The sequence below is a fragment of the Podarcis vaucheri genome, assembly GCF_965113315.1.
Source record: "Podarcis vaucheri genome assembly, chromosome: 2".
Lineage (NCBI taxonomy): Eukaryota > Metazoa > Chordata > Lepidosauria > Squamata > Lacertidae > Podarcis > Podarcis vaucheri.
Genome location: NC_138760.1, coordinates 105,018,337 through 105,043,555, shown reverse-complemented (window position 1 = coordinate 105,043,555; position 25,219 = coordinate 105,018,337). Strand labels below are relative to the sequence as shown.

The window sequence follows — 25,219 nt, the reverse complement described above, 5'->3', positions numbered from 1 at the left end:
TCTGGTTGCCACAGGCTCTTCTCCTTTCCTAGAAGTTTATGCCTTCTGTTTATGCTCTCCTGTGCCCCACCCAGAGGGGACCTGCCTCACTGCTGTTTTTCTTTCAACACATCCAGTTGTGTCAGGAGCCAAGCAGCAGTAAATCACACTGAACACATTGGAGTTAACTCTTTATTAGCAAAAACAGAATCTGCACAGAAGTGCCACGCCTAATGAGCACAGCAACTCATCTCCGGCAAGTCTTGACCCCATAAAGAAGTTACTGAGACTGAAGGTCCATGCCTCCCCACTAAGTCCCCTGCTCTCCAGGGGTTTTCCTAAGCAATCTGAGACTGTGCCTGCATGAAGCTAACTTCTCCACACTCTTCATGCCCCTACTGGTTCTGGGATGGGAAGCTTGTGGCAGCATGAGAGGGAGACACCTGTGCCTCTTCACCAGCCAGACTCATCTCTGCCTCTTGGCCTCCCTCCTCTCCTGCTTCCGCTTCTGCCTCTGAATCTCTGCCCTACTCCTTCTCACTAGGCCCTGTTTACCCCTTCAGCTTCTGACACCTCCTCCTCCCAGGCTTCTGTCTCTTCTTCCTATGGCCCCTCATTGTTGTCCCACCACCAATTCCCAGGCCCTGAGTCGTCTTCTCTTGGTGGTTCTGCAGCTGGTTCCTCCCACCATTGCTCTGCGTCCAACCAGTCTTTGGCAGATTGCTTTACCCATATGTTTGAGCTGAGTTCTAAACAAAACACTGCTAGGACAGTCTTCCGATCCCTATAACTGCTGAGTGCTATCAATGATGTGGTACCTTGTCCCCGGCTCATTTCAGAAAGGTTTCTGCTATTTCCTGCTGCTTACTTGGCTGCTCTAATGATAGCCTCAGTCCATGAATGTACACATTTGGATGTCCGTAAATGGAGGAAGCATCAGCTGATTAGGGAGAGACAGAGTCGGGGTTGTGAACTTCTAGTTGGTGGTACCTTGTGCCCTCTAAACCTGGGGCCATAGCTCAATGGTAGAGCACATGGTTTGCATGCAGAAAGTCCCAGATTCAATCACTGGAATCTGCAGATCAGGTAGCAGGTGATGGAACAGCTTCTCCCCTGCCAGAAACCCTGGAGAGATACTGCCAGTCAGAGTAGACAACACTGGGTTAGATGGACAGATTAGTAGAAAGCAGCATGTGCTGGGTTGTGGCCAACCAAGAGTAGATCCTCTGAAATTAATAGATCTAAGTTAATCATTCCCATTCATTCCAATGATTCTACTCTGAGTAGGATTAACATGGGATTCAGCCATATGTTTTCAAGTGACAGCTCTAGAGTCCTGTCCCTGGGAGTACTGGGCAAAAATAAATTGAAATCAGAAATCAGCTTGAAGGACAGCACTGTTTGCACATGGTAACACTGATGTCATGAGTGCTTTAGCATTGCAGGGGGTTGGACTAGATGATCCCTGGGGTCCCTCCCAATGCTACAATTCTACGATTCTTTGTCGGCTCCAAAGAAAGGAGTTGTGTTGCAAATGATCCCGCAATCCAACAAGACTGTGGCTTCAGACAACCTGTGCCCAGATTCTGAAGTGAGAAACAAGCTGTAAGCATTAATAATGAAGTGGTTTTGGCAGAAGCTGTGGGAACTATGGGGCTGTGTAGCATGCATATTTAACAAACAAAGTCTTGCTTGTGTTCGGCATTTTTATATGCTCAGGTGGATTTGCAGCTGCAGTCACCACCCCTCTGGATGTAGCCAAGACAAGAATTATGCTGGCAAAGGTGAGAGCTCGGAGAACAGTGCGAGGCTGATTGACAGGTTTGCAGGTTAATAGCACTGGAGGGGTTGCGTAGTAGCAACAAAATCAAACCCAGCACCTTCTAATGGTTTCTTTTCTTCCATTTTAAGTTTGGGGTCTCCGTCTCTCCAACTCTGGTGCCCCCTTTTCTGGCCACCTCTCATTTCTTTTCCTACTCAGCTGCTGCTGCTGCTCCCCAAAGGGCTTCCCCAGTTGGTGCTTATTAACTGATCTATTAATTTAGATTTATAGGCTTGGCTCGTTCCTGTAACTCAGGGCTGGCAACTGCTTCCCCTAATCCCATTTATTCTTGAGTCAATACACCGAGGTGGACCAGTGTTATTCCTGTTTTTCAAGTGAGAAGCAGAGACTGAGTGATGGTGGCTTGCCCAAAGCTGTGCTGCATTAGGCTGGGATTCAAGCCCAGATCTCTCCCAGGTCCTATCATGCCACTCTGCCCATCTGAGCCTGACACCTCTTTTTTCTAGACTGAATTGAGAAAAATAGCCTTAGCACTGTGCTCCCACAGCACTTCATTCTAAGCACCAGGATCTTGCACTTCAACGAAAGAGAGACGAAGTGGACATGTGCATTATTTGCCAGTGTGGTGTAGTGGTTAAGAGCGGTAGTCCCGTAATCTGGTGAACCGGGTTCGCTTCCCCGCTCCTCCACATGCAGCTGCTGGGTGACCTTGGGCCAGTCACACTTCTCTGAAGTCTCTCAGCCCCACTCACCTCACAGGGTGTTTGTTGTGGGGGAGGAAGGGAAAGGAGAATGTTAGCTGCTTTGAGACTCCTTCGGGTAGTGATAAAGCAGGGTATCAAATCCAAACTCCAATAATAATAATAATAATAATAATAATAATAATAATAATAATGACTTCATCTGAAACCAGTGTGACATGCTGGTAAGAGTGTTGGTCTAGGACTGAGGAGACCTGGGTTCAAATCAGCACTCAGCTATGACACTCAAAGACCAGGGTAAAATGGGGGGTGGGAGGTGGGGAGAACCTGTCACCCTGAGGAAGGGAAAACTTAAACATGTTGCAGAGTTCCCCCAAAATAGACCAGAAGTGATTGTACTTCATCCAGCAGAGCTTTACTGCTATTGAAGGCAAATGAGCATAATGGTCACAAATCCAATACATATAGGATTGGCACAGTCCCAAAAAAAACCCCAGTTGCAGCACTTACAATAAAACTTACAATACTTATAAGATGAAACCTTCACACTACGTACGGAACAGAACAGAGCAGAACACCAGAACAAAGAGACAGTAAGCTCACGCTCCTTTTGGCCTTACTATTATAGTTAGCATGACCTTGACAGAAAGATAACAGAACCAGTTTAAATCAGCTGTACTCAGCTTCTCAGAAGGAATAACCCAAACAAGAACCTTCTGCCTGTTTCTTTCACATAGAAAGAAACCTTCCAGAACACTCCTGAATTAAGCAGAACAGGAAAGATCTCTACACATCAGATCAATACTTACTGTACTACGAACTGCAAACTTGACAGAACCATGTACACCACCTAGAGTTTTTTGGAGGGAAGGTGTGACACATAAATGAAAATAAATAAACAAGCCAGCTTGGGAGCAGACCTTTGTCTTGGAAGAAGTACCTTGACTTGCAACTCTTAGATTCAGTCCTTCATGGATGTGTGGTGGTGTGGAGAAGATGCCCACCCACCAAATGCAGTTGAAGAGGAATGACATGAAAAGGAAACCAGCAGTCATTCCATATCTATGGAGCACAGTGGTAGTTCATGCGCCTTGCATGCACAACTTATCAATTTAAAGGGCTGCAAAAGACCTTTGCCTGAGACTTTGGAGTAGAGGTAGACGGTAGTGTGCAAGACATCCCAGTGGTCTAACCTGATATGAGGCAGCTTCAAATGTTTATCTGTGTGCTTCTTCTATACAGACCGGCTCCAGAACCGCAAGTGGAAATGTGCTGTCGGCTCTGCATCAAGTATGGAGGACCCAAGGGATTTCTGGGTAAGGATGGACTGGACACAGGGGAAATGTCTCAGCATGTAGCATTTGAAAATGCTGCCTGGGAAGAAGGTGGGTTTCACTTGTAACACTGGGGGCCTTTATATTTTGCTGCAGAAAGGCACACCCCCCCCCTCTGTTTAATGTTTTCATCTGTGCTGCTTGGTGACAGATAAGTTGTAAGAGGAATGAGTGAAACTTAAATTAGTACTTTTCAAGCCAGGTGTGCAGCAGGCACAGCAGTGGAGCAAAATGTGGGCAAACAAGAAAGATTCAGCTGTTTTTATTGTTCAACAACGTACACAAAGTAGTAATAATAATAAAGAATACTTGACGAGAAGTAGGGGAGGAAGGAAGACCCAACAGATCGGCAGAACAAATATTATGTGGCTAGTATTTGTTTTGAAGAGGGTTACTTGAAAAATAAATAAATCAGTGTTTTGCAGTGGCCCAAAGGGTTTCCATGGAGTTGTGATCAGCAAAGCGGGGTATGGGTTCAAATTCTAGCTTGGATTAGTGAGTTTATATTTAATAGGTTTAGTATAATAACATACTACAGCGGCTCCATAATCTTTGCTTGTCATTTGCACCCTGTTTGTATATTTATATGTATTATGGTTTACTTGTAGGTTTAGTAGTTCAGGGGGTTAAAAGGAGAAGGCCCCGAATAGTCTTTCTTTCCAGCTCCCTCCTTTCTTTCTTTCAATCAGTAATCGCCCTCTGCTTTGCAAAACTTACCGAGTAATAACAGTCTTTTCTTTCTATCCTCTCTGCCAGAGAATAAGTAATGGGGTTGATATTAGGCTTCACTCTAAAAACAAATAGAAAGCTGGGGAAAAAAGGAGGAAATGCTAATAATCCTTCTGGAACAGGCCTGCTTGCAAGCTTCTGTGGAGGCAAAGGTTTGTTGAATTAGAAGAACCTCAGAGATTATCAATTAGACTCCTCTGGACGGAGCCACGTTGCTCTTACAAACATTTCATTTAAAAAGAAGTTAGGGCCAAACTTCGATATAATATTAATTGCATCATCATCATCATCATCATCGTCATTATTATTTATTGAATTTATGTACCCGGAGGTCTCAGGGCAGTTCACATAAAAAGATCACAGTATATAAAATAAAAATAAAAGCAATAACCCAATAATACCCCCCCAAAGCCACATTTTAAAAGGGTATGGGATGTTGATCAGGTTATAAAGGAACATTTTTGCCTGGCGCCTAAAGGTGTATAATGAAGGCGCCAGGTGAACTTCCCTGGGGAGAGCATTCCACAGATGGGGAGCCACTGCAGAGAAGGCCCCGTTCTTGTGTTGCCACCCTCCGGACCTCTCGAGGAGGTGGCACATGAAGGAGGGCCTCAGAAGATGATCTCAGGGTCCGGGTAGGTTCATAAGGAAAGAGGTGGTCCTTGAGGTATTGTGGTCCTGAGCCATTCACTCATTCATGCAATTAATGAGTGCACACTTTGTTGTTATGTCAACATGAGCTTTGGGGTAGGCTGAGCAGCCTTAGGACCATGGATGGTGGGGCACATCCTGCCATGGCCCTAAGAAAAACCACACCTCTGCAAGATTCTACACTTTGGCAGAATAACCAGTTGCAGAAATGTAATATGAGGGACACTGGCTTGCTCGCAGTAGATGTGAAAAGGATCTAGTGGTCTTAGGGGACCACAAGCTTAACATGAGTCAACGGTGGGATGCAGCAGTAAAAAAAAGGACCAATGCTATTCTAGGCTTCATCAACAGACATGTAATGTCCTTCAGGGACGTTTGGAAGTTGCTGGCATTGTCGAGGGGCAGCAGGCCACAGACCAGCCACCTGAGCAAAGATGCTGCATCCATAAATGCCTGGGACATGGCTCCCTCTGAATGATATTCACTGCAAAATGCCATCCAAGGAAACCACCTGACTTCATGGCTCTCTAGCCTGGCTGTAGCACAGTAAATAAGAAAGATTCTAAGAACAGGCATACACAGTTGCAGCTGAAAATTAAATTTCATTGAAAATTAAATTTCATTAATTCTGTTGAAAGGCCCTAGACCTACAATCACCCTCCTCTCTCTCTCTCTCTCTCTCTCTCTCTCTCTCTCTGTATATAGATATATGTCTTCAGAATTTTTCTAAATTTTTATGGCTGGGGGAAAAATATAGCTCTGATTAGTCTCTAGGCAGGGAGAAGTGGCAAGCTGGGGCAGCCTCAAGAAAAGTCTTGGAAAGGGTGGGAAATAGGAAAGACCAGTTCTGCCAGGCCTGCTGCCAATTATAAATCTATTAATCAGAACAGTAAAAGTGTCAGGCTCTGTGCCTGTCTGAAACCAAGAATGACAAATGCCTTATCTTGCGGATTGACACCTTATTAAAACCAGAAGGGCGCATTGGGCTTCCTGTTGGCACCTCCACTGTGGGCCAGCAAATTAACATCCCGTCCTGTCAGGGGAGAGAGAAAGAGAAATAACAGCAGCAGATAGGTGTCTTGGCAGTGATATAATAGGAGATTATAACAGGAGATCAGAGGGGCGTAAAGCAGACATACGCTTGCGCTGGTTTTCTTCTTCCAGATGAGAGGCTGCTCCCCTGTTTTGCGCACACTGGCACTTCTCTGCGTCATGTTCCAGGCTGTCTGCATTCTGCAGAGTCAAAAATCCAATGTGGCCTTTTGGTATCTGGAGAGTCTCCTCTTCCAGTTTTAGAGCACTCATGGTTTTGGATATCGGATTCAAAATGTATGGGTAGTATTTAGTTGAGAGGTTGCATCTTAGAGACAGGCTTCAAATTACATGCCCCTCAAAGCCTCTTTAAAAAACAACAACCAACAACCATGGAACACCATTTGCTGTGTTGCTCAGTTGTTGGAAACTGGAACTGACTAATGGACAATGGAGTTCTCTATGGTGTTGTGGACTTCGTTCACTTTAGCTGGCAGATGTAGGAGTTGCCCAGGGTTGGAGGCAGAATACTGGTTGAGAGGGATAGTTAAGCAAATAAAAAAAGGAAATGGTTGATGGAGTCCAGTGTTGTAGGCTGCAATCGGTAAGTACATTCTTACAGTGAGAGCCAGTGTGGTATAGTGGTTAAGAGCGGTGGACTCGTAATCTGGTGAACCGGGTTCGCTTCCCTGCTCCTCCACATGCAGCTGCTGGGTGACCTTGGGCCAGTCACACTTATCTGAAGTCTCTCAGCCTCACTCACCTCACAGAGTGTTTGTTGTGGGGAAGGAGATTGTTAGCCGCTTTGAGACTCCTTGGGGTAATGATAAAGTGGGATATCAAGTCCAAACTCTTCTTCCTTTCCTTCTTCTTACAAAACTGCATGCCCATCCACACAGTGGTCTACACTGTGCTTGGAAGTTTCTTAAACTGCTTTCTCAACTCAGCAGGGCATTCAAAGAGACTTGCTCTTGGGAAATGCTGTTGGATACATAGCCCCACAAAGACTCCCGTGGATCACATCTATAGTGTCAGCATCTGGCACTGAGATGCATCTTTTGACGCTTCCGTTTTGAGACTGGGGTACCCACCCAAACCAAGGAAGTGTGACTCAAGCATTTCTGTAGTGAGAGCATTGCCATGAAAGTACTGGGAGACAAGCATGAGAATGATTTTTAACCTATGATATGACATAAACCTGGGTGGATGGATAAAGATCTGTCAACACATTTTAGTGTCTGAGGGAGCAACACCCAAGCACCCAAACGCTGAGACTTTTAGACGTGATTTCAGTAGGCCTTCTTTCTCAAGTGAGCTTGCTTTTTGGTGGTAGCCTTAATAGATTTTCAAGTCTGCCTCGGAATGAGGAGCGGGAAGTGGTCTCACGGAAAGCAATTTGCAAATGACAGTGGTCTGCTGCATCTCATATCAACAAGCACAAAAACCTGCCATTAGGAAAATCTAGACGTGGCCTTAGTGTTAGGTTTGGGGGAGAAATTTGTCTGGTTTGTATTTTTGTGTGAACCTGCGTAATTTTTGTTTCCCAAAACAATGCAGAAACCAAAAGACAGTGACCTTGCGAAATTCACACATCTCCAAATTTTATGACCCAGTTCTCCAACTAAAATGTGTGCCCAAAAAAAAAAGATTGCATAGGTAAATGAAAATAAAATTCAAAGCTTATATTATAATAGAGGATCTTACTTGCAAAAATGAATGCATGAATGCATATATTAAGAAAAATTGGCACAAAAATATGTACTCACTTTCATGTGGAAAGAAAACTTCGCAAATTGATGTAAAAAATGGTCATGGTTAACCGATGATGGAATGAAACCAGGGTCTTTCTTTGTGATTTTGAGATTCAGTGAGGCATGTGGGTGGTTTAGTGTGTGGATAATGAAGTAATAATGTGCCATTCTTTTGTCAATGACATCATCTTTCACAAGGAGTAGGTGCCTGTTCAAGAAGATGGTCTTTCCCAATTAAACTGCCTCAGCCTCCAAGGAAGATGACAGCATTTCTACAGGGAACAATGGTGCTCTACCACAATATCTGCCCATGGAATGCTCTGTCGGTACTTGCCTTGTTACAAATTACTTGGCTTTAAAGCTGTAATTATGGTAATAGACCGAATTGCTGTCTAGTGAAACCATAAAACATTTCCATCTGCCTGCCGCAGCCCCGAAGCAAAGATCATTACCACAGACAAGTGCAAGTGCAGGAAGGAGGTGAACTGAGCTCTGCATCTGACTTAGCAGTGGAGGAAAGAGAAAACTCACCAATACCTATTCGTGAGTTGGCACCAGGTATCCAAAGACCCACAGAACTTATCAAGGGGCTTTGGTCTTTACAGACAAGTCTCATTGCTCGCTAAAACCTTTGTTGTAGGAAGAATTCTAATCCAATGGGGATGTGTAATTTTCCTTGCTGAAAGGCTGTTGGAATAATTTAATCAGGTTAGAAAATCCAGGCTGATTATTTTTTTTTTTTTTATTGAAGCGGGGAGAGCTGCGGTAACATTTGGCCTAAGTCTAGTGAGCATTTTCTGCTAGGATTATGAGAACCTGGTTTCTTTAAAGGAGCGTATTGAAAGCGTACAGTTGGGAAGAGGTAAAGATTACATATGTAATGGAGCAGTGAATGGCCTGTGCATAGGATTACTGGAGCAGCCTTGAGACATAAAAAAACCTATCCCCATAGAGGATTATATCCTCTTTCAGAAGTGCTGAAATCCAGACCTTCCCATCACCATTTTCCCCGAGTTGAATTTGCCTTCAATGAGCAGAAAACCTGAGGCCAGTGGGCAGTTGATTGGGAGATGGGGGACTTAAACATGACCATGTTTCTTCCTGTTGGTGGAACAGCCTCACACTACAGAATTTGCTGCAGGAACTCAAGTCGCGAGATTTGGGGTGCACCCAAAGCTGTCTGTACACAAACTGAACAGACTTCTGCTGCTGCAACAGAGCTTCTTTCCCCCTGCCCCCTGCAGCCCTCCTTGACTCTTAAAATCTGCTTGGGGGGGGCGTCCAGTGTAGATTTGTGGAGGGTGCCGGACTGCAGTAGAGAAGAAGAAGAATTTGGATTTGATATCCCACATTTCACTCCCCTTAAGGAGTCTCAAAGCGGCTAACAATCTCCTTTCCCTTCCTCCCCCACAACAAACACTCTGTGAGGTGAGTGGGGCTGAGAGACTTCAGAGAAGTGTGACTGGCCCAAGGTCACCCAGCAGCTGCATGTGGAGGAGCGGGGAAGCGAACCCGGTTCCCCAGATTACGAGTCTACCGCTCTTAACCACTACACTACACTGGAGTAGGAGAGGAGAGGAATGTTGGTTTTTCCTTGTGCAACATTGTTTTTTGCCTGGGTAAACTGGGTATTTGTTTTTTAAAAAACCCTACATAGCCATACATGGAGGGTTTGTGATGGTGGGAAGGTTGTTTCAAGAGTTTTGGGATGTATCAAAGTAATCCCATATCCCCCTGTGACCCCAGGGCACAACAGAACAGTATAGCAAGCACAAGAACATGTGAGGAGCTTTGCTAAGTTAGACAATTGGCCATCAAGTCCAGCATGCTGCTTCTCACAGTGGCCAACCAAATCCCACTGGAAAGCTCTCACGCAGGCCATGAAGGCAACATCCCTTTTCCATTGTTGCCACCTAGCAGCTAGTAATTCTAGGTGTGCTGCCTCTGAACCTGCTTGTTCACTGGAGCAGCTATGACTCATATCTATTGACAGTTCTATCCTCCATGAATTTGCCTAATCCCCCCTTAAAGCCGTCTAAGCCAGCAGCCCCCACTGTTATCTTGTGGGAACAAAGTCTCTGCCTCCCTTGTTTGATGTGTATGGAAACACTTCCTTTTGTCTGCGTTGTATCTCCTGTCCATCAGTGTCCCTGGATTACCTGAACTTCCTTATCCAGGGGACCAGAAAAAAGCTCCCATCTCCATCCACTTTCTCCACACCAGAACCCAAGTAGCATAGGACAGACTTGAGTGGGCTAGGACAGATTTCGAATCCTCACAAAACCACGAAGCTTGTTTAGGGCATCTTTGAACCACACACACTCTCTCTCAGCTTCACCCACCTCACAGAGTTGAAAAGAAGAAGAAGAAGAAGAAGTAGAAGTAGGAGGAGGAAGAGGAGAGTTTGGATTTGATATCCTGCTTTATCACTCCCCTTAAGGAGTCTCAAAGCGGCTAACATTCTCCTTTCCCTTCCTCCCCCACAACACTCTGTGAGGTGAGTGGGGCTGAGAGACTTCAGAGAAGTGTGACTGGCCCAAGGTCACCCAGCAGCTGCAGGTGGAGGAGCGGGGAATCGAACCCGGTTCCCCAGATTACGAGTCCACCGCTCTTAACCACTACACCACACTGGCTCTCTCCAAGGGCCTTATGTACGCATCATGGCCTCTTCTTCCTCCCCTCTTCCTTCCAGCCCCCTTTATCCTGCACCGAAACACCTTGAATCCAGCAGCCTTTTCTGATAGGAAGAGGTCTCCGGCCTGCTGCTCTCTTCCAGGTTTGCTTCCCGATTAGTTTATTGCAGAATCAGTGCTACGCTGGGAAAGAAATCTAGGCAATGTCATCATTATAATAGTATTGTCATCATACTATTCTAATTTACTTTTATTGCTACTTATAAGTAATAGCAATATTTGTATAAATGCTAGTCTTAATTATTTGTTGACATTTAATCCACATTTCCTCTTCGCTCTGCAATATCGTTTCTGAAATGGATTTCAACGTTTAACCTGTGCGGTCAAAGTGAGGTCAAGGATGGCTGATTGCTTTTTAAGGCACTGGGAATGCAGGTCTTGCACCTCCCACATTTCCTTACAACATATGTAAAGGAATTAATGCCACTGAACATGTACAGAGTGTACAAATATTATTATTATTATTATTATTATTATTATTATTATTATTATTATTATTTAGTGTCATTGTGTCCTTGCTGAACAGCACTTGGCACCTGCAGGTAGACAGATTGTCTTTGTTGGTGAGAGAGAAAGTTGAATCCCCAGCACCTCTCATGTAGAAACTTAGTCACCCTGCATAATCAGTTATTGAATTCATGCATTTTTCGGAGAATGCATAGACACACCCATCCTCCGCATTTAAATTCGACACATACAGCAAAGCTTTTAAAAGACAGGAAGCACCTGCTGCTTATTGCCCAGCAGGTTTTGAACAGATACTCATTCAATCTCTCATAAACCAGAATGGAAAGAATTAATTATTTCAGCCAAAGAGGACTTTTCATTTGAGCCAGGATCCACCACTGGAGCTTAACGTGAGAATCTATTTTTAGTGCCGCCAGCTCATTCCAGGAAATATATTGCTGATCATATAAAGGATTGCCTTACGTCACTCCGTGGGTCACAACCAGCCAACATGTGCTTGGAATTAGGGAGAACCTCTTCCGTATGGCAAAGGGGTAGGGTGTGAGCCAGTGTTATATAGCCTGACAGATCCCCGCACTTTTTTTACATTTTTGGTGTTCTCGTTGGCAAATTGTTAATTCACAGGAAAGCTGGACCCAAATGAACTGGTCTAGAAGCAAACAGCCCCATTGTGTGGGAGTGACAAATCGCTTCTTGACTGCCAGGTTGAATTTCTCCATCTCTCTTCCCCAAGATTAGGAAAGGACTGTAGCTTCCCAGTCCACAATGCTGCCACCTGCCCTTTGAACGAAACCTTTACTAGTGGCAGAGCTGTACCTTTTAAATACCTCACTAGCCTTTGTATCAGTTTCCAGACTGGTAGCTGCGTTAGTTTTGTGCACCACCACCAACAGAGCCCTGTGGCACCTTAAAGACTGACAGATTTATTATGGCATAAACCTTCATGGATTGGGGCACTTCAGCAGACACAGATTCTTGGGTGGCAGATATATCTGGGGGGCGTAAAGGGGGCGGAGAGAGATGCGAAAGTTGGGGGTAAAATAGCAATGAAATGCAAGAAGTCAAGTCTGTTACTATTTACCTGTTTGAAGTATTTACAATATGCACTTTGCCCGAAGAATGCAGGTCAAAAATGTGCACAGTCCCAATGAGAAAGTAAACAACAACAAATAGAAATTTCAGTTACGTATAAAACCACCGGTAGTGACCAAAATAAAATAAAATAAAATAATTAATTATGCATTAGTTGTGGTTTTAGGTGGCAACTATGGTTTGCCAGAAGGACGCGGGTGGCGCTGTGGGTAAAACCTCAGTGCCTAGGACTTGCTGATCGTAAGGTTGGCGGTTCGAATCTCTGCGACGGGGTGAGCTCCCGTCATTCGGTCCCAGCTCCTGCCAACCTAGCAGTTCGAAAGCACCCCTAAGTGCAAGTAGATAAATAGGGACTGCTTTATAGTGGGAAGGTAAACGGCGTTTCCGTGTGCAGCGCTGGTGCTGGCTCGCCAGATGCAGCTTCGTCAAGCTGGCCATGTGACCCGGAAGTGTCTTCGGACAGCGCCAGCTCCCGGCCTCTTGAGCGAGATGAGCGCGCAACCCTAGAGTCGGTCACGACTGGCCTGTATGGGGAGGGGTACCTTTACCTATGGTTCACCAGAAGCGGCTTAGTCATGCTGGCCACATGACCTGGAAGCTGTGCGCCGGCCCCCCGAGCGAGATGAGTGCCGCAACCCCAGAGTCGGTCACGACTGGACTTAATGGTCAGGGGTCCCTTTACCTTTACCTATTGGTGACTTGGGGTACCCTTTCTCTTTCCCTTCTAGATTTGTTCAGTAGCAGATTGTTCCCAGATCTGGCCTTCCTTCACTGCTTTCCCACTTTGTCGAGTTGGGTACCGTAGTCTGAGAAATGCCTGATGGAAATCCTTAATTTGTGAAGCTACAGACAACAGATCAGTGCCAGATTTACGTATAAGCTAAACAAGCTGTATATTAGGCCCCCACTCTTTTGGGGGGGCCCAAAAAAAAACTAAAGAAAAAAACACACCTGGATGTACATTTTCAAAATATAAGATAAAAAACAAATAAAATAAAGCCTACATACAGCAACAGTGTTTTGTGTTGTGTAGGATCCCATGATGTAAGTAATGGGCCTCACCTGCTTGCCTGCTCCCTAAAATATCACTGGTTTGCTCATTTCTATATATAGGGTGCCTACATTCTGCATGGACTGGTTGCAGGGCAACACGTGCAAATGGCTTTCGATACCTATTAGGTCCATAAATTACCATGTAGCATATATTCAGCACAAAAACCAGCGACAATTTATTGCCGACAAAGGACAGCTGGACATATAAAGGGCCCCATTACCTTCAGGAGCTTAGGGCCTCATCAAATCTAAATCCAGCCCTGCAACAGATCCAAACGTATGTGGCTGTAGGCATCTTGATAAGAGACTTAAAATAATCTTTGCTTCTCTCTCTCTTTTCAGGTTGTTTGCAGGCGTTGTCCCTCGAATATCTGCCATCAGTCTTGGAGGCTTTATCTTCCTAGGGATGTATGACAAGATACGGCGTTTGCTCTTGTGAACTGGCTCTGGGACTCAAAAAGGAACAGCTGAGGAGCTGCTCCTCCCCCTTCTCCTAAGGAAAAAAATGCACATTGGTGAAGTTATTCATTTGCCTTCCCACAAGTTTATCTCCCCGCAGGCCCTGGGTCCTGCCTCCTGTGGCTCAGCAGCTGTTCAACAGCCTGGACTCTATTCTCACTATTATTTAAAAAAAGAAAGAAGGAAAAGAAAACCCTTAATTCCGTTTCCCTAGTATAAAATGTCCCTGTATGGAAACCCCTGTTCGAGTGGTGAGCTCATTGGAAGGAGCATGCCAAGAAAGGCAACTTTGGGGGGCAAACGACTCGTTTTATGGGCTCCAGCCTTGTGCCTGAAAGGCATTATTATTAGAACTCATTTAGGGAAAATGATGTGCAAATGAGAAGAACATGGCCGGCACGGCATGGAAGGAATAAAAGGAGCACTCGTTTGTTTTGTGAGACCAGCATCACAGCGTTTAAGTTACCTCAGGCCTGCCATGCTCCAGAGGACAGAAGAGGACAGGCGCAGGGATTTCTTTCCTTAAGAGTGTGTGTGTGTGTGTGTGTGTGTGTGTGTGTGTGGTTTGAACCCCATTTGGAAAGTTTAGACCACTGTTCCTACCTGCAGGTGCATAGCAAGCATTCTTGCTTGGATAAGCAAGGCTGCCTTTTTTAATTAGACTCAGATTTCTCCAGTAAAAGTACAATGTTGTATTATTTTACTGTCTAACAAGGTTGCCTATGAAAATGAAACAATGCTCTTGGTTTTTCTACCCGCCTCCCACCTCACAAGCAGCACAGTCTTGCAGAACGTGAAGAGGGGGAGGGGGATGACAAACAAAAAGGGTAAAGGTGCCGTTTACAGCCCCTTTTATTTGAGGAATAGTGCAGCAAGCCAAGCAAGAATTGGTGGGCCTGTCCTGGAGGGAGTGATGGGTTGCAGTCTGTGCCTCCAGTCCTCAGGGTAACGTAGTGAGTTGGGCTTCTGATTTTTGTACGCTGCTTGGTAACCACCTGTAAGCACAGCTTGCGAAGCTGCTTACAAAAGAGAGCTGGGTGCAAAGTTTGCTACTTGCACGTCTCCGATGCCATCCCTGAGAGATGCTGTCCGCTTTGCAGCTTAAGGCTACGCTCGGATGTAAATACACTGGGCAGGATTCACCCAATGAACCCTGCCAAACAGACGGCACGTGCAAAAGACTTCCAACTGCGCAAAGGAGCTTTCTCTCCTCTGTGCTGGGTGTCCGTGTGTCAGGCGAACTGCATGCTGGGGGATCATGCCCAGGGCCGGATTTAGGTTTGATGAGGCCCTAAGCTACTGAAGGTGTATGTCCAGCTCTCCTTTGTCAACAACAAATGGTCGCAGTTTTTTGTGTTGAATATATGCTACATGGTAATTTATGGACCTAATAGGTATCTAAAGCCATTTGCACATGTTGCCCTGCAACCAGCCCATGCAGAATGTAGGCACCCTATATATAGAAATGAGCAAACCAGTGATATTTCAGGGAGCAGGCTAGCAGGCGAGGCCCATTACTTACATCATGGGAGCCTACACAACACAAAACACTGTTGCTGTATGTAGGTTTTATTTTATTTGTTTTTCATCTTTTTTCCCTTTAATTTTTTTGGGGGGGACCCTCAAGAGAGTGGGGCCCTAAGCTATAGTTTACTTAGCTTATACGTAAATCCGGCACTATCGTACCACTTGGCAATTGAAACGTTTGCTTGGGCAGAACATTTGTCACAGTGTCTCATTGAATTCTAGCCACTTACAGAAAAGCAAACAGAAATAACACAGATTAAAGGGCTAAATGTTCATCAGGTCTTTAAAGTTTAATATTTAAACAGTCTTGGCAGTGAATTGAAAGAAGCCATTGAAGAATAATTTTTGTCACCTGCCCTTATCACAAAGCAATGATCTAGATAACGTTTGTGTCATGTTCTACCCAGGCAGGAGATAATCCAAAGTTCCAGAGTTCCTGGGAAACACACCATTCCCCCACATAATATAGATGCTTAAGTTGGAGACATAACTACTAATTAAGTTTTCTTGTAGACACAATGTTGTGCCAATAATCTTGCTCAGCAAAGCAGGATCAGATTCTCAGATGGAACGTTCAAGAACTGCTTTGTTGGCTCGGAGTAAAAGCTTGTCTATTCCAGCATTCCAACAGCCCTCTCTCTCTGTCTCCTGGAAAACATCCTATTTTGTTCTCATCGTCTTGATGCTTGGATTTACGCTGCCTCTCACACATACAAGGTTCTAGTCAGCTCTCATGGGCAATAGCCAGAGAACTCTTCTTCAGTGCCATGTAATTTTTAGAACCCTGTGACTTAAGCCATGTTGTCAACCTCCCCCCCCCCCTTGAATTATGTCCATTACAAATATGTTAAGTGAGCTTGTGTTGGATTTCAGTGACATCTACTGAGGGTTCAAGAATGCCTGGATACCAAAATACGAAAGAAGAGAGAAGTCCAGAGTTCTTTTTTGTCCAATTTGCTTCATGCTCATTTGAAGCCATGGCTGCTAGTTATTTTCCATCAAGCATTTCCTGACCCGTTCCCAGTTGGGTATGTGCTTTGTATGTCCTTTGTATCAACACAAGCCTTGAGATGTTTCTCTTGCCTTGCCACTAATGCTTAAAATGTGTTGCGTGTGCCTGCAAATTGTCCTTTTGCTAACAGTTCATATTTTTACAGACCTTCATCTTGAGACATCCCCTCATTCTATAGCAGTTCTTCTGCAAAACAAAACAAAGCCAGTTTCTTTTGAAAGTATTCCCATATATTGCGAGGGTGTTAGAACAATGTTTCTGATTGCTCTTCATAGCAAGTGAACTTTCAGCCCGGTTTAAGAGGTAACATGTCATGGTTTGTGAGCAAATTAGGCTTTGTAGGGAGGCTTAGAATAAGTGTTGGATCTTTCATGGAAAAGGGTGAAGGGGAGCTCCAAGCTGGGAGCGAACTGGTGAAGAAGATACAGTGGAACCTTGGTTGTTGAACATAATTTGTTCCAGAAGACAGTTCAACTTCTGAAATGTGCGACAACCGAGGCACAATTGACAGTCGGCAATGTCAATGGAGAAAATGGAGAAACGATCCTTGGAAGCCATTTGACTTCTGAGGCACGTTCAAAAACAGAAGCATTCACTTCCGGGTTTTTGGCGTTCGGCTTCCGAATCGTTCAGCTTCCAAGACGCTCGAAAATTCAGATTCCATTTCATATGGTGAGAAAGACTGGGAGAAAGCTGAGTAGGGCATGCCATGTAACACTATTGATGGTGGCAAAATGGCACACTGTCAAATTCCCCAGTCGCTTTTGCCCATAAGATTGGCCCATGGTGACAGAGAGAGGTGTTAGCAAAACCCCCTAAAAACTTTACTTATCAATGATAATGAAAGTAAAACCCTCTGCCTATTTGCTCTTAAGTAAGTTCCATTTTGGCTCAGTGGGACTTATTCTCTAGTTAATTGTGTTTAGGATGGACTGCATATTAAAAAGGAGTTTTGCAAATTCCACTCACATAGCAATGTGGCATTTTCTCTTAACCCCATTCACCCACCCAACAATAATCACAGACCCTAATCTAAACAGAAACCATTGATATTATAAATGGGTGTTTATTAAAGTCACTTCAATGCCATTTGTTAGGACACTTCCAATATTTTTACAATGTACTTTGTCAATGTACAACATTGTACCAAAATTTTCTAATAAATAAATAACTTTGTACACAAAAGTAATACTTCCTCTTTCACAATGCCTCTCAGAAGCAGCAGATTCACATATTTAGTGGAAGTAACAATATTATTTAAACAGTTAACAGTATGCAAAAATACAATATTTTTCAAAATGTCAGCGTGGCAAGTGTGCTTTGCATTTCCGATGATGATACCTCCCCCCACCCTTGCATCTCTCTATCAACTTAGCCTTTGTGAGTCTACCTCTTCTTAGAAAACATATAACACATTCCCTTTCTGTACCACCAAGAGGGAAAATGCAGTCTGATCCCCACCTCAATTGGCTACTCTTCTCCTTTTTAAAACTCATTGACTAGCTACAAGTTGGCACTTCACATAATTAGCCACCTACCAGAAAGTGCAAGTGACTCTACCATCAGGAAGTGATAGAGACAGGTAGCTGGCTAAGTTATGCATTGCTTCAAAATGGTCAGCTTCAGCTAAAAACGCAGATGGCAAAACTCGTCTCGAGTCTTTTGTTTTTGTTACCTTTCTCCTTACACTCCTGGGTTTTGAGGGGCCTTGCTTGACAAACCCATCATGGGCTGGGTGGGAAGTAGGACCTCTCTCATTGGAGGTGCAAAATAGCCAGATGTTTGCAGGCGCTACCCAGGCTTTAAGAGAGCATTCTGTGTGTGTCACTGGCTTTTCCATTTCGTGGAAAGCCCACAATACACACAAACCTATATATAGTAAAATACCCACAGGAGCCAGGCCACAAACATCTAGTTGCTTCCTCTGGAGCTGCAGTAGAAGAGGGTAACCTAAGTAGAATGAAGCAACGTTAACACAGGGGTGAGGAGCAACTTGCATTTTAATCTGGCCTTGCAACGCCGCCTTCAATGATATTGTTGAAAGATGCTGGTGAAAGAAAATAACGCAATGCCTTCTTGAGAACTGGGAACAATCTGAGCAAGGGAACACCAGAACCAATCCAAAGACTCTGTATGTTTAGAGCTAGCTGAAGCCCACACTTGTCTCCTGCCCCGTAGGCAGAATTGGGCCCAGAATCCTTACGTAAGCGCCTACAATAATCTAAATGTTCTTGCTTCCCACGTTTGCTCCTCTGAAACTGGCCTTCAAGTCATGGCTACGAATAATAAAAAAGATAAAACACAAAATGTCATTCTACCCCTCTCCGTCTTAAGTCACAAACTAAATGTAACTTTATATTAGCAGAGCCTGCACTACAGAACTTGGGGGTAGAGAGAAATTTTATTCACCCATGTGAATAGGCATCAGGAGAAGCAGCAGCACTTCTACAGACAAAAAGAACGCTCTCTATATTTAAGTTTTGAGTAGAACTTTTTCCTGTGTGTTCACATTTTTTCTGTTTATTTTTTAATAGTGCTTTAGGTAAATGACAGCTCTCAAAGCAGTGCTACTTTAAAAATGAAAGCAGTAGCCTAGTGTGGTTGCATCCTTTAAAAAAAAAATAAAAATGCCCTGGAGGACCTAAAAAAAGACGATTCAAAATTCAGAGAAGTTTCTTTAAAAGCAAAAAGAGCAACTAGCTAAAAAATCTAGAGTCAAAGCCAGAATCCAGAAAAAGAAAACCAAGTCTTTTGTGTGCAAACGGATTATTCTGTGTGTCAGATTACTGCATAAGAAAGCAACCAGGCCTTTTGAAATATCCATAGACCGTGCTAAAATGCCAGAAGGAAAAAAAATTGTAGCTTTCAGAGCAAAATATGGTCTGCCAATCAATCCTCTTCTTTCTTATGCTTGTTTTAATGATGTTCCACTAGTGCAGGCATAGGCAAACTCGGCCTTCCAGATGTTTTGGGACTACAGTTCCCATCATCCCTGACCACTGGTCCCGTTAGCTAGGGATGATGGGAGTTGTAGTCCCAAAACATTTGGAGGGCAGAGTTTGCTTATGCCTGCGCTAGTGCAATGAACAGTTCACATTTAGATAGGCACACGAACGTTGCAATCCTGCAGAGGGGAAGGGCTGTAGCTTGTCGGCAGAGGATCTGCTTGGCTTATAAGAAGGTCCCACGTGCCATCCCTGGCATCTTCAGGTAGGGCTGGGAGTGACCCTTTTCTGAAGTGCTGGAAAGCCACTCCCAGTCAGTGTAAACAGGACTCAGCTAGGTCTGCCGCAAGTAGGAGGCAGCTGCTTACATTCCTCCAAGGCTGCGTGCATGCTAACATTTGTTTGAAGTCAATGGGATGTGTGTGTCTGTATCCCAGCATTTGCAACAGGAGCTAGGATGTAGAAAGAACTTGCAGCCCTCTTCTCCCTTCACAAGCCCGATTGCGTGGCATGGGAACCGTGCCAAAGTACTTCTGTTTAATAATGGTACCCACACTCTTGTCTTCCTTCCTTTTGTTTCAAGGAACATAGTCTTCTTCAAATGTTCCTGGAGCACTTTTGCACCACCTCTGCCTAAGCAATGCTAAAGCAACAGAGCTCAGTTTAAAACATCCGAGGCAACAAGCCTGCACGCTTACCTGGGAGCAAGCCCCACTGAACTCAGCAGGGCTCACTTCTGAGTAGACGACAGGATTGTGCTGTAAGTGCAATATTTCTAAGGGGATATTTGAACTAGCAAACCAATTCAGCACTTGCTATTAAAGGGGGGGGGGAGAGATTTCACAAACAAGGTCTTGTTCCAGTAAGAAAAAATGTATGAGTCTGTTCTTTTTTCACCTAAGGCACCAGAATGATTGGGGGATTAAAAAAACCCAACACAAAACAGAACACAGAAACCTAACAGCAACCTTCTAAGTGAGAAAAACCTTGTATGTTGTCATTGTATAAGTTCACTCAGTTCCATCATGCACCAAGGAATAAAATAACCTCTGTTAAAAGATATAATATAATATATATATATATTTAGATATTTAGATAGATTTTTATATATGAAAACTCTTATGTACAATTTTGTTATCAAATACTTTTCACTTTACACAAGAACCTTTTGCATTTCTGTGCTTTATAATGCAAGCCAGCGTGAGCCACAGATATTTCCAGGAAAGTTCTGACACTATGTACAAGCGGGTGTTGCGTTGATAAGACTTCGTTCCCCCACGCAAGCTTGCTTCTTATACCTCATCTTGTTTCCCGTCTTTCTTTCTTTTTTCCCCTATTCTTTGAGGAGCTATCAGTTCAGAACATGAGGTAGAAGTAGCCTAGATAATTTCGTGCAAAGAAAGAAATTCTGTAGGTATATATATATATAGATATATATATATATAGGATGCTCCGTTTTAATTTGCACATAGCAGTTTTCCCTCAGTCTGTTGCAATCTTTTCAGTGGCTCAATTCGTGAAGGGAGTCGCGTGACCTTGGTAAGTGTCCGTTGGAGAGAAGCGCCTGTTTGGCTTCGCTCTCTGATAGCGATAGTTCAGCAGTTCCTTTCAGATGCCTCAGTGAGCCTTCAGAAGGCAGTAGAAAGCCACAAGGCTCCAAAGATTTCGCTAAAGGCTGTGAAGAACCTGTAAAAATAAAAAGTAAAAATCCACTGTTAGCTCTCTCTCACACGTTCAGTACACGCACCAGCACATTTAGACCTAAACCAAACTTAATTAAAAAGTAATTTTAGTTACAAATGCCCGTAAATCTCTATTTTAGACTTTTTGCCTCCACAATTATTTGCATTTGTTGGGAGCAGAGATTCAGCTTCATCTCTTGGCTTTCATGTGATGCAGGATGGTTTGCCAATTTAGAATACACCCCACAGTTCCCTGCAAGTGTTTCCAGGAAGCGAGCTCCGTTCCAGATTGGATGCACACAAACGCTGGTCACTAGACTCACAAAGGCCACCATCAGGTCAGAATGCACCCCAGGTTCTTTGGTGACGTTGCAGGGATGCAGCCATTGTCTTCTTATTTTAGGCACTTCTCTCCCGTGCCTCCCAACCAGCAACGTTCTGGATGCTCCTCCACCCCGCAAGATTCCAAGCGACAAGACTAGAGTGTCCTGGTTATGTGTCATGCTATATTTCCACAAAAGGTCCTGTGGAAATATATTTGGGGCTGCTTGCCTGCTGGCCTGTGTGACTCCAGAACCCAAGTTCTGGAACGCGACTCTTAACGGGATTGTTTGCAAGAGCAATATGGGCGTATAAGAATCAGGGCTAAAGAACCATGTCTGGCTTAGGACCAAATATACCGTATTTTTCGCTGTATAAGACACACTTTTTCCCTCCTAAAAAGTAAGGGGAAATGTGTGTGCGTCTTATGGAGCGAATGCAGGCTGCGCAGCTATCCCAGAAGCCAGAACAGAAAGAGGGATCGTTGCTTTCGCTGCGCAGCGATCCCTGTTGATGTTCTGGCTTCTGAGATTCAGAATAATTTTTTCCCTTGTTTTCCTGCTCCAAAAACTAGGTGCATCTTATGGTCTGGTGCGTCCTATAGAGCGAAAAATACGATACATTACATCCGTTTTCCAAAACCTTAATAGGCAGGTGCAATTTACTAGAGGAGGGATAGAGAACCTGTGGGCTTTCCAGATGTTGCTGGACACCAGCTTCCATCAATTCTGATTACTGGCCATGCTGACTAGGGCTGGAGTTCAACAACATCTGGAGGGCCACAGGTGTTCCTATCCCTTTACTGGAGCACTTGGAAAAGTATCAATAGAATGGTAAAATTGGAAGAGACAATGAGGGTCATCTGGCCCAACCCCATGCAATGGAGGAATCTTTCTTCCCAACGTGGGCTTGAACCCACGACCCTGAGATGCCAAGAGTCTCATGCTCTACTGGCTGTAGTAGGAGGCACGTCAAAGAGATTAAAACACGCACGCACCTTTGCTGTCCGGCTGAGGCGGTGTGCCTGGGCTAGCAGCTGGCATCCTGTCGTGATTACTGGGGTAGATGGTACTGCTGCCATCTGATTTTCTGCTGCTTGCGCTCCCGTTGCACTTTAGAGGACCTTGACGGTTAGCAGCAGGTATGCTGTCCTGCCTGCTGGACTCTTTGCTTTTGGAAGCATTTGGAGGCACAGTCTCTGTAGGCAGAGGGCCGTAATCTGGATCCTTGGGGTAAATGGTGACGCTCATGCTGTCAGTGCTCCCACTGCAATCAGTACACACAACTGGCAAGCTGTAGCCTGGAGGGAGAAAAGGCAGGTTATTATTCTTTTAAAGCAACCATGACTTAGAATTTGGGGGCAGTGATGCTTCAGACAGAATAGGCAATGGTAGCTTCAATGACTGACTTGTCTTATTATATGCCCTTTTGTTCCTCACCATAGCTAGGATTAGGCATATGCTGTCATTCTGAAAGCTGAGCTTCTTAGGATGCTGGATTATTTTAAACAAAAAGCAAGCCACTGTCCCTCATGATGGTAAATGCTATGAAGCTACTGCTCTAGTGAAATATCAGAAGCTGGGGAAGTTATTGAGTAAAATTCGCACAGGTCAAACACGGGATGACAATACTCTGAACAGTTTCTTGCCTCTCCTTTTGAATTACAAAGAATAAGCCACGTATTGCACTTAATTTTCAAAATGGTGCACGTCACAGAACCCAGATTTTTGTGAAGTAGGATTTGGGTGGCCTTAATGCTAATGCATCATCTCCATCACAGCATTTTGGACTCACAGCTGTCCATGGAGGCACAGGTCAAATCTGTGTCTAGGGCAGCTGTTTACCAGCTCCATCTGGTACGTAGGCTGAGACCCTATCTGCCTGCGGACTGTCTTGCCAGAGTGGTGCATGCTCTGGTTATCTCCCGCTTGGACTACTGCAATGCACTCTACGTGGGGCTACCTTTGAAGGTGACTCGGAAACTACAACTAATCCAGAATGCGGCAGCTAGACTGGTGACTGGGAGCAGCCTCCGAGACCATATAACACCGGTCTTGAAAGACCTACATTGGCTCCCAGTATGTTTCCGAGCACAATTCAAAGTGTTGGTGCTGACCTTTAAAGCCCTAAACGGCCTCGGTCCAGTATACCTGAAGGAGCGTCTCCACCCCCATCATTCTGCCCAGACGCTGAGGTCCAGCGCTGAGGGCCTTCTGGCGGTTCCCTCATTGCGAGAAGCAAAGCTACAGGGAACCAGGCAGAGGGCCTTCTCGGTAGTGGCGCCCGCCCTGTGGAACACCCTTCCAGCAGATGTCAAGGCGATAAACAACTACCTGACATTCAGAAGACATCTTAAGGCAGCCCTGTTCAGGGAAGTTTTTAACGTGTGATATTTTACTGTATTTTTGGTTTTTATGGAAGCCGCCCAGAGTGGCTGGGGAGGCCCAGCCAGATGGGCGGGGTATAAATAATAATAAATTATTATTATTATTATTATTATTATTATTATTATTATTATTATTAGAAAGGAAATAAATAGATGCTGATTCAGGAACTTGGTTCTCTGATGGTCAGATAAAAAACAGCAGAGGAAGGGCATGATGTGAAGCAGGAAAACGCCAGTCCTCCACCTGCCTGCTGCTTTTCAACTGCTACTCTTGCTGATTTTCCCCCCTCAAGGGGGAATTAAATATATGTGTTTAGAAGGGAAGGGACTGCAAGAGGGGAAATTGGTACACAGGACAAGTATTAAGCACCTTGCCTCCTACCCACAACTTCTCTGCCCATTTCTGCCATTTTGCTGCTCTTTGTCAATATATAAATGCATCTTTGCCAATATATAATGCATGTTTACATTTTTATTTGTTTGCAGTTCAACTGTGACCAATTAATTGGGTAGACAATCACGGGCCGATACAACCTTGTGTGCTGCTGTGGACAGCAAACTTGAGAATTACACTTAAAGAGTTCAGCACAGCCCAAAAGCGGATTATCCTTGCTAAGGAGAAGTGAGTCAATCAAAGGTATTATTGAGCCATTCTGGATTACAGCCTTTACAGAGATTCTCTCATGCCACTATCACTGAGAGGGGCAGGGCCCACAAATAGGCATGAGGAATAATCTTATATAGCTCCTTACTCATTTTGGTGAGTAACTGCCTAAACAATTCATGCTCTCTAGATTCTACCCAGCTTTCAGACAAAATAATAATAATATGATCCTTTCATAGCTGTTACTTATGAATGAAGGTGGCACGAAAATCTAGTTGGAAACCAGGAAAGGTGGGGTTTTAAACGAAGTGTGTATGTAACTGTTTCAATAAATATAAAATAAAAAAAATTCTCTCAATGTCTAAGAAAAGGCTGCTTTGATGTGCTCGTGGTCTTTATTAAAGTGAATTTTCCAAAATGCTTTCTCAGATTAATAGGTTCCATACCTGTCTTATCTGCAACGAGTGTCCTGTCAGCTATATCATCTCCTTTCCAAACATCTTTACTGTATCCTAAGCAGAGCTTTGGCTGTCGGTAAACGGGGTGAGAATCGACTTCTGTATCTCGCGCTGCATCGGTCTGGCAAACCCCTGCAACAAAATGACAAAGTGACCAGATGTACAAATGTCTGCAGATAAGAAAGATAAATGCATCAGCTGTCCGAATCGATGGAAAGGGAAAACCAGAGGTCCACAAAACCGGAAAGGTCAGTTTGGTGTTGAAACATCTCCATGCACACACAGTGAAAGCTAGTGTAGCTGGGAACATCTGCTCAGGAAGTCATGGTTTAGTCATCTTTTATCTGTAAGCTGAATTATATGTTTATAAAAATTATAGGAGCTCTTTGATGTCTATACTATTACTAATGAAGCTTGTCTTATGTGCTCCAATAGTTCTTCATGCAGAAGAGTAGCAGTTTTGAGAAAGGTTTTAAGCCTAGCTCTGCCCTTGATATGTAGCTAGTTTTCTATGTGCAGGAATATTTGCTGTAAGAGAACACCCAACAATTCACCCCCC

At 44.3% G+C, this 25,219-nt stretch overlaps 2 protein-coding genes across 5 annotated transcripts in view; one reads left to right on the top strand and one right to left on the bottom strand.

The window, feature by feature from the left end:
• SLC25A26 (solute carrier family 25 member 26) overlaps positions 1–18,914 on the top strand; it is a 140,029-nt gene extending 121,115 nt beyond the window's left edge. For 3 of the 4 annotated variants that reach the window (XM_082210653.1, XM_082210652.1, XM_082210651.1), the window contains 3 exons: positions 1,699–1,763; positions 3,706–3,779; positions 13,609–18,914. In XM_082210653.1, coding sequence (XP_082066779.1) covers positions 1,699–1,763; positions 3,706–3,779; positions 13,609–13,705 — 236 coding nt within the window. In that variant the 3' untranslated portion in view covers positions 13,706–18,914. Of the gene's footprint in view, positions 1–1,698; positions 1,764–3,705; positions 3,849–13,608 lie in introns of all 4 variants that reach the window. The other variant, XR_014216082.1, reaches the window with a different exon arrangement.
• Positions 17,311–25,219, bottom strand: part of LRIG1 (leucine rich repeats and immunoglobulin like domains 1) — a 138,016-nt gene continuing 130,107 nt past the window's right edge. The window contains exons 17-19 of the mRNA XM_082209314.1: positions 24,649–24,792; positions 22,210–22,512; positions 17,311–20,895 (exon numbers count right to left, since the gene is read on the bottom strand). Of these exons, the coding sequence (XP_082065440.1) occupies positions 20,711–20,895; positions 22,210–22,512; positions 24,649–24,792 (632 nt within the window). The 3' untranslated portion in view covers positions 17,311–20,710. The remainder of the gene's footprint in view (positions 20,896–22,209; positions 22,513–24,648; positions 24,793–25,219) is intronic.